Here is a 17,965-nt window from a genome sequence, read left to right as displayed (position 1 = left end):
TATCCTGGTTCGAGGGTCAAGTAACGCGTGAATCTTTTCAAGAACCTATTTTGAACAAGCCTCCCATAGACCCCACGCATAAAAGGCAACCGAAAAAACAAATCCTTTTACCATATAATAATCGCTATGTCTAAGTTTAAAGCCTGAGTACAAGCTCTAGTCATCTGCCTCTCTACTAACTATGATCAAGTCAAATAACAAAGCCAACAAATTGTAAGCCACAGAAATTGTTACTGTGCAAAACGCTACCGAAAAATGACTATGTACCTCATTGTCGTTGGTGATTTTCTTAAAAGCCTTGTCCCCGAGCAGGACTGCATATTTGTAAATAAGGCTTTCATCAGCGGGCTTCATATTTTCCAGCACTTTCACTGCATTTTCATCAAAACCCCACACATCTAAGAAACACAGAAGGTAATGGATGAAAACAGAAAAGACCTTCCTGTCTGTCACTTCCAGTCTAACACTAATTTTTGAAGTTGAATTGTTATCAAAACCAATAGGTCATTTCCTCCTCTTCAAAGTAAGTTTAAGTGCGAAGTTTTCCTTATGAAAGTTAGTTTTTATTTCCCTGCTAGTAGAAGTCTCTTTATTATATCTCTCAGATAGTACGCGCGCTGTAATTGGCTAAATTAGCGGGCCGTATTCTACAGTACGCCCCGCTATAAAGCCCGTTAAATTTAAAATTTCGACAAAACATCATCTAGCGAGTTTTTCATGTCATTTCTGTTGCATAAACTTGTACTGAAAACTGTTTGAATCTTGCAAGCAACTATTTCAAACTTAACAGCCACGAAGATTTAGTTTTTGGGATTTTGGCACGGCATTCTTTGTGGCAGTTAAACCTTCCGCTTCACTTTGACTAGTTTCCTTGCCCGCGCGCCGGTTAACCTCAGAGATATAATAAATATCTTACTAACCTCGTTTTCTCGGTCCGTACTGTAAGTTACGGATCCTCGTTTTTTTCCGTTGATTTAACTTACAGTACGGACCTCGAACTCGTTAGTAAGAGGTATTTCATTTGTGTTCGCTGGGCTGACGAATACGGGAAAAGAGACCTATGCCATTGATCGAAACTCACTATGTTGAGCATGCGCGGCGCTTACTTAATAATAATCAAAATTTCTATAGCGCCATTTCTACTAATTAACCAATAGCGCTTAACAAGGTTGGTAAAATAAGTAGAAATTACATCATAGTCTAATAAGAACGGCTAAATAAAAAGGTCTTAACTCTTCTCTTAAAAGAACTTAAGCATGTTGAAGTTCTTATTTCGTCTGGTAAATGTGTTCCAGAGTAAGGGAGCAATGACTGAAAAAGAGCGCTTTCCATAACACTCAACATTATACATACGGTCCACTAACAAATTCTTGTTGGCGGAACGGAGTGTTCTCCTAGGCGTATATTTAATTAAAGAGTCTGATAGATATTTAGGTCCAATTTCGTGATACGCTGTAAAGTCAAGATCAAAATCTTTAGACTCAATCCTTGACTTGACAGGCAACCAATGTAGTTCTTTCAAAATCGGGGAAACGTGGTCGTCTTTGAGTACGTGAGTAGACGGGCAGCAGCATTCTGAACATATTGGAGCTTTTGCAACAGAAACTGAGGGACGCCAGATAAGAGAGAGTTAGAGTAATCGATAGGAGAACTTACAAAGGCATGTATAAGGATTTCACTGTACTGGTGCGATAGGAAGCGTCTAAATGTGGCCAAGTTGCGCAGATGATAAAAAGCTGTTTTGCAAAGGGAGTTCACTTGCTTGTTCATTGACGGGGTGTTACCAAAATAAACGCCGATGTTTTTAGCCAATCAGTACCTACAATTAATTCACTGCCTGCGTAAATGGAGCTTAGCTGCGGAGGAGGACAACGACGGGCGTACAGCACCAAGAACTCAGTGTTATCGCTTACTTACTTATTATCACGTGATAATCCATGTTGTGTGAGCTCACTTAACAACAGCAGAATTATTGTAAAGGAATGCGCGGGACACAGCGGGCTCACAGTCTGCTAACCTATAACGGACGACGGCGGTTGAATCAAAGTGAGTTTCCACTCATGGCAGAGGCCTCTCTTCTCTACTCGTCAGCCCAGCGAACGCAAAAGAAAAGAGACCGCTGCTAGCAGGGAACATTACTGTGCAAAGTAGAACTAATTTTACCATCACAAAAACTTCGCACTTAGACTCGCTTTGAAAAGGAGGCAGACATGAACTCTGAAAAGGCCTATCAAACTTTAGTGCGATGAAATTCATCCGTTCTCAAAACTTTTGAAGCTGAGCAATCAACGACACTCACAGGGGATAAAGGTAATGGTAAAGTCACTTTCTTTCACGTCGGTAGTTCCTTCAGCTACGAGGTTGGTATTAATGAAAGCCAACAGTGCACCCTTTAACCCCTCCCTCTGTCAGTGCTCCACAGCTACACGGATCAGAGGAAAGTCGAAACAGACGTTGAAATCGCTGACAATCGAACTTACGACCTTTGGCTGTCAAAGACGCCCACCAGTCATTGGAGCTACACTTGCTCCTACCAACTATCGACAACTGAAATCGATGTTTTTCCTAGAGACTCGTCCAAAGGTTTTAAGCTTCGTGTAAAGACTTTAACGCTCAACCTGGCCAACTCACAACGCCGCTCTTTTACATGCTCCTTTGTCATTTCTGAAACTTGTGATTGAATGCCGACCGGTTGAGCTATTACCGTGCGGGACTCGTTACAGGATTGAGCCTGCGATCTGCATGTACTAAAACCAGGAACACCGGAACAACCGGAACAACCGGAACACCGGAACACCCTGGAACAACGGAACACCCTGGAAGTAACCCAAAACCCTCAATTTGGCTAGGCCTTAGATTGGTTTTTAGGCATAGGGTTAGCCGAATTGAGGGTTTTGGGTTACTTCCACGGTGTTCCGGCTTTCCGGGGTGTTCCGGTGTTCCTGGTTTTAGTAGATGCCCCCACGACCCGACCACCACTCTAAGTCATTAAAGGGAACCTCCACTAAAACAAGAAAATAACTTTAAAACACAGAACATAATGTTTACAATCAAAATTGTTCGCACTTTTTCCAACGAAAGCATTTGTATCCGAATTAAATGAACTTCAAAAACGCTTGTTTTGGTTTTCAAATTTCTCAGGCGCCGCCATCATAAATAACTCTGGCGTGTCACAATTGCCCCATTGTTTCAAAACAAAAGCTAGAGAGACCAGAGAGTCTAACGATTTGCAGATGTAATTACAAAGGCAGCAGTTTCTCCTCAGTTATTTTAAGACCCTGTGTGTTGGTTTGGCCGGAGTTTTCGATCCCCCCAACTCCAGCATAGTAGTCCGATGGTCATTGCCGGTTGAATCAGACCGAGTTTGCTGTGTTGTGGCTTAGCTTGTAACTCTCTCCGGGAAAATACCGCACGCTTAGGGAGATATCTCAAAAAGGCTTCTGGCCACGCATAAACACTCAAAAGTAAAGGGGTCTTTACCGAGCACTAAAACCAAACAGGAACAGAGTCCTCTGATATATTCTGCAATTTATTAACATAAAGAAAAACTCATATGAGCCGGGATAAGACGGTAAAGAAAGAATCCTTTACTCATTCTACAAAACAAAGTCGAAAGAGAACTTTAACTGAAAAGACTTACAAATGTTGTTGTCTTCTGAGGCCACTATCAACAAATCGAGATCCTCCACAAATATGGACCTCAGCAGTGAAATGTTACTAGTATGTTCCAAAGCTGAAGGTATCTACAAATCACACAAAAAAAAAACATATGGGTTGTATGCCATATACAGTCAGAAACCGGTTGGTCCGCGGTTTGTTCGAATGGTAAGCAATAACTCCCTAATGGGAATTCCTTTAAGATCGGCCAGATCCATTTGCAAATTTCTCTCAAATTTACAGACAGGACTCGGATAGAAAGAAAATGGAACAATCGTTTCCTTTTAGCAATTATGGTTAGATTCTGGAATACTTTTTTGGCCTTTCCAGTTTTTCGGGGAATTTTTGGTGCTTGCAATTTGTTGGGAAATTTTGATTGGGATTACCCTTGAATAATGGTCAGCGATTTTTAGAACCTTGATCACTAATTTATTGCGTTTCCAAACTGTAAAACCTCGCACAATGGACTAAAAAAGAGATTGAAACCTTGAGGATTCGTCAGGTGGAAAGAATTGGTAATATTTTGCTCTTAGTTTACTGTTATTTTTGAGTGAACTGTCCTCCTTTACTCCAGTTCAAAACTGACACAAGGCAACAGGCATCAGAGAGCTGGATAGGCGAAAAAGACGACGTCGTGGAGAGCAATATTATATTCTTTTTAAACTGGTACTGGTTTTTGACAGCCAGTTATGACGGATCACTGGCCATCTTTGTTATGTTGTTGTCACAGAGTGTCTCTAGCCGGAAAGGTTCTGCAGCCTGGAAACGTGCTGCGACACCGGCAAAAAACTAATCTCTTTTTTGTCACATGAAAAGCTTTCATTGTTGATACTAAGCCAAGAGAAGTCAATCATACCTGATTAATAGCATTAAGGAATGATGGCTTGGATTTACCCAGGCCTCCTCCTCTCTTTGGTCCTCGCCAGTCATACCGTGAGGCAATCTGAGCAGCTAGGCGAGCCTTGGCCTCGCTTTGTAAAAGTATCTCTTTGCTGCAAGTAAGTATTAAGCACAAAAAATACATCAATAAACAATAATGATAACGATAACGATGAACATGACGATGACAATAAAACATAGAAAGGAATAAGAGCCATGCAAATATTTAAAGAGGAGAGACTTCCTTTTTTAAGTTGTCAATAGAGAAACGACGCGCTCACTAAAACCGCCTTTATTGATTGGGCTCCCTCTTTAAACATTTACCATTATCATTATCATCATCATCATCATCATCATTATTGGTTCTCACTCACGTGATCAACAGCCATCTTTATTCAACGGAAACAAAAGAAACCATTTGCATAATAACAGAGTTCAATTCCCGGAGGATTGGGTCGGGACACCAACATGGCGGAGGTGACGTCATGTGAAAACCAAGAATAAATATTTTTTTATTTTCTTAATCGATAATGACGTAGGCATGAAAGAAAAAAAAATCCGACTGCTCCTGACAGAAGTCCAACGGCATTATCTTTCGATTACTCCTTTAGGTGCTCTACAATTGAACTACAAGAGAGTCGGAAAGGATAGGTCATGAAACTTGCTTCGGTTGGCACACGTTCTGCAATTGTGTCCTTTTGACAACAATCGTAAATGAGTCATTTCTGACCAAAGAGGAGCAAAGTCTTACGAAAACGAGTTTTCGCCCTTAGACTTGCTTCAAAAAGGAGCCCTGAAGTAAACCCAAAATTGGCCGATTGGAGCAGCCTCTCTTTTCCAAAGCCAACTGATGAAGGAGCAGAGCAATGAGAGAAACGGCAAAGTTTGTCAAGAAAGTGGGGGGGGGGGGGGGAGGAAAGAGAGTGGCGGAGCCAATCACTCACCGTTTTTCCGCTATTCGCACGTCAGGCTTGAGAAAACAATACAACGACTTATCTTAAATTAAGTCAAAAACACTTCAATGTAACGCGACGCTTAAGTCATCAGTACACCATGAATGTGAGTTTGTGTTTGAGTATGAATGAGGCTCCAGGACTTGGCAAAGTAGCATGACTTCTGGCTGTTCTACACAATTGTGGTCTCATTCACACAGAAGCATTCAAGGTAATCCTGCCAAGCCGACGACATGAGTGCAGGTAGTGCAGTGGAATGAATGAGAGACTAACCCTTTCAAAGGAGTGCATCTTGTTCGAAATTTATTTCATATCTCGCGGGTAATGCTCAATTTTACTGACCTGTACATGAAGTTATTTGACTGCAATCTTTCCCATTTTGACACATGTCCGTTGCTTCCACCACTGAAGATCAACAAAGGAACTTTTTTTGCTGCAAACAACAAATCAACATATTCAATGCCACTACCTGTGTCAATAGGTTTTGTGTGTGGCAACTCATTTTACCATATTTTAAGTCCATTCTGTATTATTTTGAACTACTTCGGCTTTGCATTGCTTCACCACCAGTTTAATGACCGCTAAAAATCTCCGCCAATCAGAGGCAATAGCAAGACGACGCGCGCCCTGCAAAATAACAATGCGCGTTCTGCAGATCGTCGTCATTTTCAAGCGTTTCGCACGGCTCGCATGCATTTTCCTTCACTCATGACGCCGGCTGCATTTTCACTCATTTGAATGCGTGCTTCTACTCTTAGTAGCAAAGGTAATTTCACTGGATTTGGTTTAACGGAACTCAATTTTTGAACTAAATTTTTATATTTGAAGTGTGGATTATAGACGAAATGGTGAAGCCTCCTCGCACTTATCTGGAAATTAAACAATTGTCTCTTAGTGCACTCCCATCGCAGAGGTCATGGGTTCGAATCTCGTTGAATTGAAACCACCTGGTTTTTTTAGGTGTCTATATGTGACAATTGCTTAAAGGCCCACATTCGCCCAGAAGACATTGCGGTCGTTTGTTTTTGTTTTCAAATGACGGTTTGACCAAATGCGTGTTCTGATTGGCTTAATGCGCTCAGGCGAATTAAGCGGGAAACAACATGTCAGCTATTTGACTCATTTCGTGTTACACGAAATTCAGTGACGGTGCGCAATGACTTTCTGGCGAATGTGGGCCTTTAATTCTCCAGAGAAGTGTGAGGATCACTTTATGCTTCCGTTTTTGTTTTGCTCTTGACAAAGAAAATCAAAGAGTGCTGATGCTATGTACGCATGCGCTGTTAAGCTTGACGTGCCTAATGCGCGTAACGAGATTTCCTACGCAAGAAATCTTCCAAACAAACTGTAAAACTAAGCTGTGCCGCGACACCGGCATCTTGCTCGTATGCAGTCGATTGCAAGGCAGTCCAGAGGATTGTAGCACTCGTGCTACAAAAATGGTAGCCAGCACTTACTCATTAACAAAAAAAGCGAGTCTTCTCTACACCTAATGTCCTTAGTCTGTCTGTTTGATGCAGTCCTAGCCGAGTACCCTTCCCACCAATAGAAAAAAATGGAAGGAGGGAGCCCTCCCCTCGTTTTCCCATTATCTCAAACAGACACAAAATGCAGCAATTTACTTCCTTCCTTTTCTTTGCTATAAACAATGATAGGCTCGTAATTTTCTCTATTAACTCAAAAATTGGACTGTTAGTTGGCCATTCACATTTTAGGCAAGAAAGACGACAACAAACAAAGATCTTCGTCGATAAATATAATTTATTCATTTATTATTCTATATATACACACTTTGCCTTTATTCCAAGTCCTTCCACAGTTGAAAAATAAAACAAAATTTCCGGGAATGAAACCGCCATGAACGGCGTGGATGTTTGGACAAGGGAGAAGACAATAAAAGGGAGTTGGGCACGCATGCATGACCCACACTTGCTCCTTCTTCACACTCTCTTGCCCCACATTCAACCAGCCTTCGCAAAGAAGAAGGCTGAAGTTCAAAGCGTACAATCAACTTACAACGATTCGAAGCTAAACGGAGGGACTCTGAATATTGAAGTGTTACAACTAAAATGGTCTTGACGTCTGCGAAAAGATAATTAAGCCGAAGAAATTCTCGAAAACTAAAACGTGAACATTATGATCACGTGTTTACGCACCACTGGACCACAGAAAGAGTTCTGGGATACTATGTGAACTGCGCACCAGCATGTGGCAAACAACGACAGCTTCTCATTCCCTCGATGATTTTTTTCCAAGTATCTTTTTTCCAAGGGAAATCACTGCGAAGTATTTCTTAATTTCAACTAGTAAGCAATGATAGGGACAATTACATTTGGTCTATAGCCTTCTACGGAAAAAACAATTAACCCGAAATAACTGTAGAAAATTAAACGGTGAACATTACAATCACGTGTTTACGCACCATTGAACCACATTAAGAGTTTTCGGTAAGTGAACTGCGCGCAAGCATGTGGCCAACCAACAACGACAGCTTCTCATACCCTAACAAGTACTTTTTATGCCAAGGGGAAATAACTGGGAAGCACTTAAACTTTTTACTTTCACCAGTAAGCAAAGGCAGGGAGAAATCTACAATTAGATTTGGTCTCTAGCTTTTTGCCTTTATCTTTGTTATAATTCAAGAACCGGTAAGCCGAGATTTAACAGTGCACCGACTTTTCACCGAGCCCCTCGTCCTTCGCGGAAGCCATGTGCACAGCACAGCACACATCGCTTTCGTTGCGCAACTGACATCACAGTGTAAATCTAGAAGTTGCCGTATTTTGCAAATTCTTATCCAAACAGCTGTTTGTTTGCCTGGGTCTTGCTTAACTTTTACCTGATGACTGACAATAGAAGCCCCCAAGAGTATTCTAAACTTGGTCGTAAATTGCGACATTAAGCTGCAAATAGTCTATTAGGTCAAGTTCCTATTTAAGGTCCTTCCGCCCATTTCTCCATAATCGAGCCGAAGAAGTAAACGTTTTGACAATAGAAATCATTTTAAGTATTCTAAACTTCGTCAAAAATAGTTTATTAGGTCAAGTTCCTTCAGGCTACTTTCCCATAATCGAGCAGAAGAAGCATGCCAAATTGAGTTTTTGTTTTGGTGCGAAAATTGCGCAAGTCCAGATGATAAGAGTGAACTATTTATGCAATCGGAGGACATTTTCCGTGCTTCCATAGCTTCATCTAAACACGAGGGGGAGTTTTGAGAATTCGAGACAGTAACACCTTCGTCATAAATTAAAAGTTTTTCTTTCGTTTCGTTTCGTTCCTTAATAACGAAAAATTCCAACTTCAGAGTAAAGTTTTCGCAGAGCAGCGGCTGGTAGCGCATGATAAGAACTGTTGGTATTAAGTAAGTACCTGAACGACACCTGGTAGTATGCAAGACACAATTAGTCTTCGAGGAAAGCCTTCGACATAGAACTTCAATGTGATTTTTCTAAGTGATTTCTAGATTAAAAGGTAACTCCATTGACGTAACCTGTTTTAAATGCCAGCACCATCGATTGTAACATAAATTTTTGTTTCACCCTTCTTGAATAAAATTACATAAAACCAATTTTATGTTACTTTTTTTGCCATTCACTCGTTTTCCTGGCTTTTCGAAATGTTACTGATAAAAGCCTCAAATCTGGTTATTGCACGTCGTTGTCAAGAGAAAGAGCGGGAAAGAAACGTGCTAAAATGTAAAACGCAAGTGGGGGAGCGTGCAAAGCTATTCTTTCAGCGGTTCATTAACCCTTTTAATTCACGCCAAAGGGGTTCTCCATTGACGAGTTAAATAGTTTGGCGTTAGAAAGTAAAATCTACAAGTGGTTCTCGTAGGGAAGCAAAGATTCTACACCTATTATTCTATGCATGGCGTTCTGGTAGCTGGCACCGTCGTAGTCCTTGCGTAAAGGTGGATTTCCATTGTCGCGAATTTTTACGCGCGTGCACCTATACGTAAATTGAATTGGCTTTACGCGCGTAAATACAATAGAGACGATGTAAAAAATCTCGCGCGTGAACGTAAAAGTTGAACCTTGCTTAACTTATACGTTTTCGCGTGGCTACTTATACATCGTCTCCATTTCATTTACGCACGTAAAGCCAATTCAAGTTTTACATACCTGCACGGGCGTAAAAATTCGGGAAACGGGAAATCCACCTTACGTCGATTCCAAGGAAATCAAGATGATTTTCCCGAGCAGCAATCGAGCTACAAACTGGTTGGCAGCACTTACTCTTTAACCAACACCTCACGTCCCGATCGTAGCCGTATCTTCACTGTATCTTCCCCACAGATGGAAAAAGGAAAGGAAAGAACCCTTCTTCCGTTTTCCCTTACTTGAAAACAGGCATAATGCAGCAATTTACTTTCTTTCTTTCTTTCTTTTTTTTGGCTATAAACAAAGATGAGCCTATGATTTCCTCTGCAAAACCAAAAACTTGATAGTTAGTCGGCCATTCACCAAGAACAATGACGACAGACAGCAATCGTCATCTAAAAATATAACTTCGCGTTATTCTACACACTTTGCGATTATTCCAAATCGTTCTACATGAGAAAAGGAAAACTACTTTTCCGGGAATAAATCGCCATGAACGGTGTGGATATTTGGAACGGAAATTGAAAGTATACGGTCGGTTGCTCGGCTGTGGATGTTTAAACAGGAAGACAATGAGCACGAATTTGCCACGCTAGCCCCATTTTCACTCTCTCTTTCCCCAGATTTAACCCGCTTCGTAAAGGACGAGACAGTTGAAATTCAAAACGCACAATCAACCTGCAAGGATTCGAAGCTAAACTGAGGACTCTGAATAGTGAAGTGTTCGAACTGGCATGGTCTCAACGCCTGCGGAAGAAGCAATTAATCATCCGACAGTAACTCTCGAGAAGTAAAACGTGAAAATTAAAAGGTGAACATTATAATCACGTGTTTACACACCAATGAACCACGCATAGAGTCCTGGTTAAGTGAACTGCGTACAAGCATGTGGCCGACAACGAAAAAGCTTCTCATTCCCTCACAAGTACTTTATATCCCAAGGGGAAATATCTGGGAAACACTTAAACGTCTTAATTTCAATCAGTAGGCAATGGTAGGGAGGAAGCTACAATTACATTTGGTCTCCAGCCTTTTGCCTTTGTTATAATTCAACTAAACCGGGTTTGATGGTGCGTGAACTTTTCAGGGAGCATCTCGACCTTTGCGGAAATTAGATTTTTAATTATAGTCTGTTATTCTACTATTTTTGTTAATAACCGCAGTTGTAAAACACGGCTCCATGGGAGAACACTTCTTAGTGAAATGGACTCCGTGATGAAATCAAGTTTTGATGAAGTTTTGATGAGCACAGCATCCATCGCTTTCGTTGCGCAACCGCAGACTGTTTGCCTGGGTCTTGCACGAACTGTTACCTGAAAACTTACAACAGAAGCAACTTTAGTGTTCTAAATTTGGTCGTAAATAATGAAATTATGCTGCAAATTGCCGGTTTTCACTGTCACACCATCATCAAATTAACCATTCAATACACGAAGTCAAGAATCAAAGAGACAAAAGAAGATGAATATTCAAACAGTCTCGCAAGGTTCAGGTCTGTGCGATGTTTCGTGCGGGAGATATTCGAAGAAATGTTTTACTCAAATTTATAAGGCTTTGTATGGAGACACCATGTTTGTGTCCCTCTCAGGGGCTTGTGTAAAGTAGCTTTTAGCTAAGTGGAGTGCCACGTAAAATAAAGTTCTGTATTCTGTATTCAGGGGCACAAACATGGCGGCCGGAAGCTAACAAAAACATATATCATCGAGTTTTGCTATAAAAAGCCAGTAGTCGTCTTCTGAGGGCTCATAAACATCTATACGAGTACTTATTCTCATACAAGGACTGTTCAGATTGCGAAATCTCAGCGGATAAGTCACCTTTTTAACCTACGTGATAGCATTTAATATCGTGTCACGCAAAAGCTTAGAAAAATCACAAGAGGAAAAACCCTATCAAACCAGAAATTTGTGAAAAGATAAGTCTTCAGCTGTTCTAATGACCAACTAAACTAAAATCTCAAAAGGATTAATAATTCCTTATTTTTTAGTTTTGATGACGTCACGTGAAAACCAAGAATAGGCTATTAGGGTCAAGTGCCTATTTAAGCTTTTTCCGCTTATTTCCTGCTAATCGAGCAGAAGAAGCATGCTAAAGAGAGTTTTTGTCTTGGTGCGAACAATACACAGGTCAAGATGATACTCGTGAACTATAAAAGAGAGAGAGCGAGTCTGTCCCATAGCATTGACCCTAGGATTTAAGCTGTTAAAAGTCGAGGAGTTTTTCGTTATTTGTTTGCATTTATTCGAACAGTTGAAGCGTAAAAGCCGAAATCAAGAAAGTCTCTTACGCTCGCATTAGTTTGCGTGCAAACGTCTTTCACAAAAAAAGAGACAACAAGTAATCTCTTTCAAAGAGTTGATCGTGTGTGTCTCCCTATCATTCCAGTCCATTCCATTCCAAAACACAGAAGTGGAAGATGTCAAAGATTTTCGGTTCTACCGCAGCGGAGGGCTACAAACAAATCTCGCTCTCCATACAAAAGACATTCGGTGAAGAATTCATCCAAAGTGATGTTCGTCCTCAGCCAGGGGATGCCATCTTGGATTTAGGCTGCGGCACAGGAGAGCTGTCTGCATATCTTGCCGAGCTGGTGGGACCCGAGGGAAAAGTGATTGGCCTTGATCCAGATGAACAACGAATTCAGACGGCCAGAAAATCTCACCGAAACATCAAAAATCTCTCTTTTGTTGAGGGAAGTGCATCAAACATCTCAGAGATTTTTCCACAGTCCTTCGACATAATTTTCAGCAACTATGTGCTTCACTGGATCCCTGACAAACAAGAAGCCTTCAAGAATATGTTTGCAAGTCTGAAACCCGGTGGAAAAATCGCCCTTGCTTATGTCTCTCATTTGGCTCCCTTCTTTACAAACGCCTTATCAAAGCTGAATCCAGAAAACGAGGCTCGAATTTGCAAGATGTATCGCTGTGAATCCAGAGCAAAAATGGAACAATATTGTACGTCATCCGGCTTCGAGGTTTCGAAGAGTTACCAGGCTCCCATTAAGCTCGTGTTCGAAAACACCAACAGTTTTATTAAGTGGCTTTGGTCGTCTATTCATGGTATCTTTGATCCATCGCTTGTCACCGAAGAGCGCTTGCAAAGTTACTTAGCTCTGTACAAAAACAAAAATGGAAACTGTTCTCTCGAGTTTGTGGTGAACGTCGAAGAAGAGCCGAACTGCCGGTTGGTCGCCTCCAAGAAAACTTTTTCTTCGTTTAGTCAGACAGTAAAAACGCTTCTGCAGTGTTGAACTTTAAAACGGCTGTTCTTTGTTTATCAAATGTACAATTGGCTGCGAAATAAAGCTGGTCATTATCTGCGTTTTAATTCTAGGTAAGGAATAGCCGTGTTTGTTAAGGAACCAATGATTACTTATGTCGTTTTTAGGCTGCTTTTTGTGTGATTTATTGGTTTTCTTGGCTTTTTGAAATGCTGCCGCTAAAATTCTTAAGTACAACCACCAGGGGCACCCAACAATAATCTTCGGTGATATGTGTGTTCGGAAGAGTCTAACTGCTCTAATAATTTCGGTTCTACGTTGCCAAACAGCTGTAGAATTCTTTACTAAAATCTCACTAAGAGTTTCGCAACCAGGGAAAAGTAGTCCCTTACGTTTCCGGAAGGAACATTTTTGCAATTTTTATCACTTAAAAAGGTCGCCTAGCAGTTTCGGATGAGCAAATGGTTCGCTGGAAACTTCTTTGAAGGCAAGTTCAGCTAGCAATTTCTGAAATGATGAAGATATCAGTCCCTAAAAATTCTGAAAATTCCGGACACTTCAATTTTGACCTAACATTTCCGAACAGATCAAATTCTTCTAGGTGATAAAAACATCTCTTTAGCCTGACAGTCTTCATACATTACAAGGAGTATAGAAATGTCTCTCAAAGGCTTTTGGCTTAATTTGCTCGCTGGGTTCCCTTGAGCCATGGTGGTATCACACTTATGCAGTTTGTTTGAGAAGAAAGAGTTGGACACTGATTAAACCTTGGTTGCAATGGCGAACCAAGTACAGACAGCTTCATCACAAATGAACAGCCTTTGTTTCGTTTCGTTTCCTTCATAACGAAGAATTTCAAATTCAGAGTAAACTATTCGCATGCAGAGTAGCGGCTGTCGTGAAAGTCAAATATGTTACTTTTATGAAGTGTTCTGGGATTTTCTTACTCGTTTAAATCGGAAATTTATGGTGTTCGAGTAAAGTCAATTGACAGCTTAGGTTAGCTCCTATTATTCCTATAGTAGCTTAAGATTATACCGCTCTTAAATTAAGGGAAAATGGAGCATCACTGTGATTTTTTCTATGTCATTGGTAGATTCAAAGGTAACTCCAAGGTACTTGATCGAGGTATCCAGTTAAATAGCAAAACCATCAATTGAAATATAACTTTTTGTTTTATCCTACTTGAATGAAGTAATATAAAACTAATAAACATCCTGAGACAGATCCTTGAGGGACGCCATACGTAAAGGATAGATATAGGCAATGAGTAAAAACCATTAAAGCAGACAAATTGCTCTCGGGGTGAAAGATATGATTACTCCATTATAGTTTAGTTAACAAAACAGAGTGGTAAAATGGGCCAAAAGCCTTTTCAAATCAATAAAGATGCCAAAACCAAATTCAATATGATGAATAAAGTACTTAAGGTAGGCATAAGGCCTAAGGTTAAATATTAAAGTTGGTTATTTGCAAGTCGTTTGTCAGGACGAGAAAACGGGGGAAAACGTGCTAAAATGAACAACGCAAGTGGAGGAGCGTGCAAAGCTATTGTTTTCGCGGTTCATTAACTTTTTTGCCCCTAAGGGCTTCTCCATTGACGAGTAAAATCGTTTCAAGTGGCGTTAGATTAAGTAAAATCTGTAAGTGGTCCTCGAGGAAGCAAAGGTTCTAAACCTATTATTTCATGGTGTTCTTGAAGCCGGAGTAGTCGTCCTTGGGTAATAGGCCATTTCCGAGTTCATGTCTGCCTCCTCTTCAAAGCGAGTCCAAGTGCGAAGTTTTTGTTGTGAAAATTAGTTTTCATTCATATGTAAAGTAGAACTAATTACCATTACAAAAACTTCGCACTTAGACTCGCTTTGAAGAGGAGGCAGACATGAACTCGGAAATGGCCCATTCGATTCCAAGGAAATCAAGATGTTTGCAACAACACCAACTATTTGAAATTTAGCTTTCTTATCATTCATTTTACTCGTCGAAGACTGCAGTTCGGGCAATCGAAAGCTCGTAGTTTTCAATCATTTTAGCCAGAGATCGTTTTAAAATTTCAACTATGTTTCACCCTGGTTGCGGCCCTTCAATATTTTTACAAACACCAACTATGGAAGCCATTGCATATATCCACTGTCTTACAAAGATGTGCTTGACCTTCAAGTTCAAATTCAATGCACATGTGTCATGGAATGACTCACATGACTAACGTTTTTTAACATAGCCTCTAGCCAATGCATTTGTAAACAAATAAAAAAATATCTTATTTACAATCAATCAATCAATCAATCAGGTTGTCTCTGTTTCTTGGCAGTTTCTTGGCAGTTTCTAGACCCTGTTGCGGAGAATATATTTGCCGTATTGCCATGTGTGATTTCCTTCTCTTTCATTCAACCTTGCTTTTGCTAATACAGAATGCACTACTTACATGAAAGTCATGAATCGTCCTATGCAAAGGAATCCTAGCCTAAAAACAGGCTCTCCGTGCGTGGAATGGCGCACGGTCAACCGCTGTGGAATCCTTTCTCCCGCTCGTTCCAATTCCCCAGCTGTTGACCGCACGCCATTCTACCCACAGAGAGCCTGTGTGCAGGCTAAAGGAATCCAGGTGACCCCCAGACTTCAGATCCCAAATAGTAGATCCCGAGTTGTAGATTCCAGATTACAAACTCACGGGTTCCACCGAAATGGATCATGGCCTTCATCGAAATCTGTGGATTCTGGATTCCATACAATGGATTCCAGATTCCAAAGCCTCACATTTGCTGGATTCCAGACTGCCGATTCCTTCACATCGGGCGACATGAAACAAAGAACTTAGTGGAGGGACAGTTTTTGAGTGAACCTAAATGTTGTTACCCCTTTAACACCCGAGGGGACCCCCATTGACGCGTAAATTCTACTGGCGTTAGACAGCGTAAAAATCTACAAGTGGCCTCTGGGAGTTAAGGGGCTAACAGACGATTTGACTGCTAAGACAACAAGAGTTAAGACGAAATCCGATAGAAAAACGAGCAATTTCAGTTTTTAGTGGAACGGAAATTGAAAATTTGTCGTCGGGCGCTCAGCAGTGGATGTTTGGACAGGCAATCGAAGACAGTGAGCACGCATGCGCTACGCTTGCTCCTTTTTCACTCTCTCTTTCCGCAGATCGAGCCCGCCTTCGCAAGCAAGGAGGCTGAAACTCGAGGCGCACAATCAACCTGCTACGATTCGAAGCTAAACGGAGGATTCTGTATAGTGAACTCTTAAAACTGATATAAAAGTTAAGCCGAAGTGTCATCACGTGTTTACGCACCATTGCATTACAGAAAGAGTTCTGAGTCACGGCGAAGTGAAATGCACGCAAGCAGTTCAATAAAATTAAGCCGAAGAGGTGAATGTGTCATCACGTGTTTACGCACCATTGCATTACAGAAAGAGTTCTGGTTCACTGAGTGACCTGCACGCAAGCAGTTCGATAAAATTAAGCTGCAGAGGTGAATGTGTCATCATTTACAGAAAGAGTTCTGGTTCACTGAGTGACCTGCACGCAAGCAGTTCGATAAAATTAAGCAGCAGAGGTGAATGTGTCATCATTTACAGAAAGAGTTCTGGTTCACTGAGTGACCTGCACGCAAGCAGTTCGATAAAATTAAGCTGCAGAGGTGAATGTGTCATCATTTACAGAAAGAGTTCTGGTTCACTGAGTGACCTGCACGCAAGCAGTTTGAGAAAATTAAGCCGAATAGGCCGGGCGAATAGGTGAATGTGTGTCATCACGTGCTTATGCACCATTGCCTTACAGAAAGAGTTCTGGTTCACTAAGTGAACTGCAAGCAAGTATGTGGCCAACAACAACATAGCTTGTCATTCTCTCACTGTTTTTTCTTCAATACCGAGGGGAAATACCTGAGAAGCACTTTAACTTCTTAATTTCAACCGAAACTATCCTGCAAATAGCCCATTAGGTCAAGTGTATTCAGGCTAATTTCCATAACCGAGAAGAACAAGCAAGCTTACGAGAGTCTTGTTTTCTGTGTTTTGGTTCGAGTCCAGATGATACTAGTGGACTATAAAAAAGAGAGAGCGAGTTGACTTTCGCGAGAACCTCCAATAGCATTGACCCTGGGAATTAAACTCGTTTAAAGTCAAGGAATTTTTTTGGCGTTTACTCGCACAGTCGCACACAAATCAACAAAGCATTTTAGGCTCGGATACGCCTTTCACAGCCCAATACATGCCCTTCAATGCCAGAGAAGAAAAATAAAAAAGGACAAGATAGAGGTGATCGTATGTCCACCGATCATTCCATTCCAATAACGTTACACAGAAGTGAAAGGTATCAAATATGTTCGGTTCTACCGCAGCGGAGGGCTACAAACAAGTTTCGCTCTCCATACAAAAGACATTTGGCAAGGAATTCATCCAAAGTGATGTTTGCCCTCAGCCAGGAGATGCTATCTTGGATTTAGGCTGCGGCACAGGAGAGCTGTCTGCATACCTTGCCGAACTGGTGGGACCCGAGGGAAAAGTGATTGGCCTTGATCCAGATGAACAACGAATTCAGACGGCCAGAAAATCTCACCGAAACATCAAAAATCTCTCTTTTGTTGAGGGAAGTGCATCAAACATCTCAGAGATTTTTCCAGAGTCCTTCGACATAATTTTCAGCAACTACGTGCTTCACTGGATCCCTGACAAACAAGCAGCCTTCAAGAATATGTTTGCAAGTCTGAAACCCGGTGGAAAAATCGCCCTTGTTTATGTCTCTTATTTGGCTCCCTTCTTTACAAACGCCTTATCAAAGCTGAATCCAGAAAACGAGGCTCGAATTTGCAAGATGTATCACTGTGAATCCAGAGAAAAGATTGAGCAATATTGTACATCATCCGGCTTCGAGGTTTCGAAGAGTTACCAGGCTCCCATTAAGCTCGTGTTCGAAAACACCAACAGTTTTATTAAGTGGCTTTGGTCGTCGATTCATGGTATCTTTGATCCATCGCTTGTCACCGAAGAGCGCTTGCAAAGTTACTTAGCTCTGTACAAAAACAAAAATGGAAACTGTTCTCTCGAGTTTGCGGTGAACGCCGAGGAAGAGCCGAACTGCCGGTTGGTCGCCTTCAAGAAAACTTTTTCTTCGTTTAGTCAGACAGCAAAAACGCCTCTCCAGTGTTGAA

At 41.2% G+C, this 17,965-nt stretch overlaps 3 protein-coding genes across 3 annotated transcripts in view; 2 read left to right on the top strand and 1 right to left on the bottom strand.

The window, feature by feature from the left end:
- LOC137983028 (uncharacterized) overlaps window positions 1-17,965 on the bottom strand; it is a 41,128-nt gene that overhangs the window by 7,131 nt on the left and 16,032 nt on the right. Inside the window, exons 14-17 of the mRNA XM_068830189.1 lie at window positions 5,832-5,922; window positions 4,514-4,649; window positions 3,641-3,743; window positions 268-398 (exon numbers count right to left, since the gene is read on the bottom strand). Of these exons, the coding sequence (XP_068686290.1) occupies window positions 268-398; window positions 3,641-3,743; window positions 4,514-4,649; window positions 5,832-5,922 (461 nt within the window). The remainder of the gene's footprint in view (window positions 1-267; window positions 399-3,640; window positions 3,744-4,513; window positions 4,650-5,831; window positions 5,923-17,965) is intronic.
- LOC137982606 (demethylmenaquinone methyltransferase-like) lies at window positions 11,675-14,957 on the top strand. Its single transcript, XM_068829729.1, has one exon. The coding sequence runs from the start codon at window positions 12,006-12,008 to the stop codon at window positions 12,840-12,842; it is 837 nt and encodes a 278-aa protein (XP_068685830.1). The 5' UTR covers window positions 11,675-12,005; the 3' UTR covers window positions 12,843-14,957.
- The window catches only part of LOC137983459 (demethylmenaquinone methyltransferase-like), a 4,220-nt gene continuing 125 nt past the window's right edge, over window positions 13,871-17,965 (top strand). The window contains exons 1-3 of the mRNA XM_068830638.1: window positions 13,871-13,916; window positions 15,221-15,414; window positions 17,128-17,965. The exon at window positions 17,128-17,965 is cut by the window's right edge and continues 125 nt beyond it. Coding sequence (XP_068686739.1) covers window positions 13,871-13,916; window positions 15,221-15,414; window positions 17,128-17,964 — 1,077 coding nt within the window. The 3' untranslated portion in view covers window position 17,965. The remainder of the gene's footprint in view (window positions 13,917-15,220; window positions 15,415-17,127) is intronic.

This window comes from Montipora foliosa, chromosome 13 (genome assembly GCF_036669935.1).
Source record: "Montipora foliosa isolate CH-2021 chromosome 13, ASM3666993v2, whole genome shotgun sequence".
Taxonomy (NCBI): domain Eukaryota; kingdom Metazoa; phylum Cnidaria; class Anthozoa; order Scleractinia; family Acroporidae; genus Montipora; species Montipora foliosa.
The sequence above is the reverse complement of the archived record's forward strand: the minus strand, read 5'-3'. Positions and strand labels throughout refer to the sequence as shown.

Bases quoted from the DNA above. Each gene is read 5' to 3' on its own strand.
- LOC137982606 (XM_068829729.1), top strand. From the start codon at position 12,006: ATGTCAAAGATTTTCGGTTCTACCGCAGCGGAGGGCTACAAACAAATC.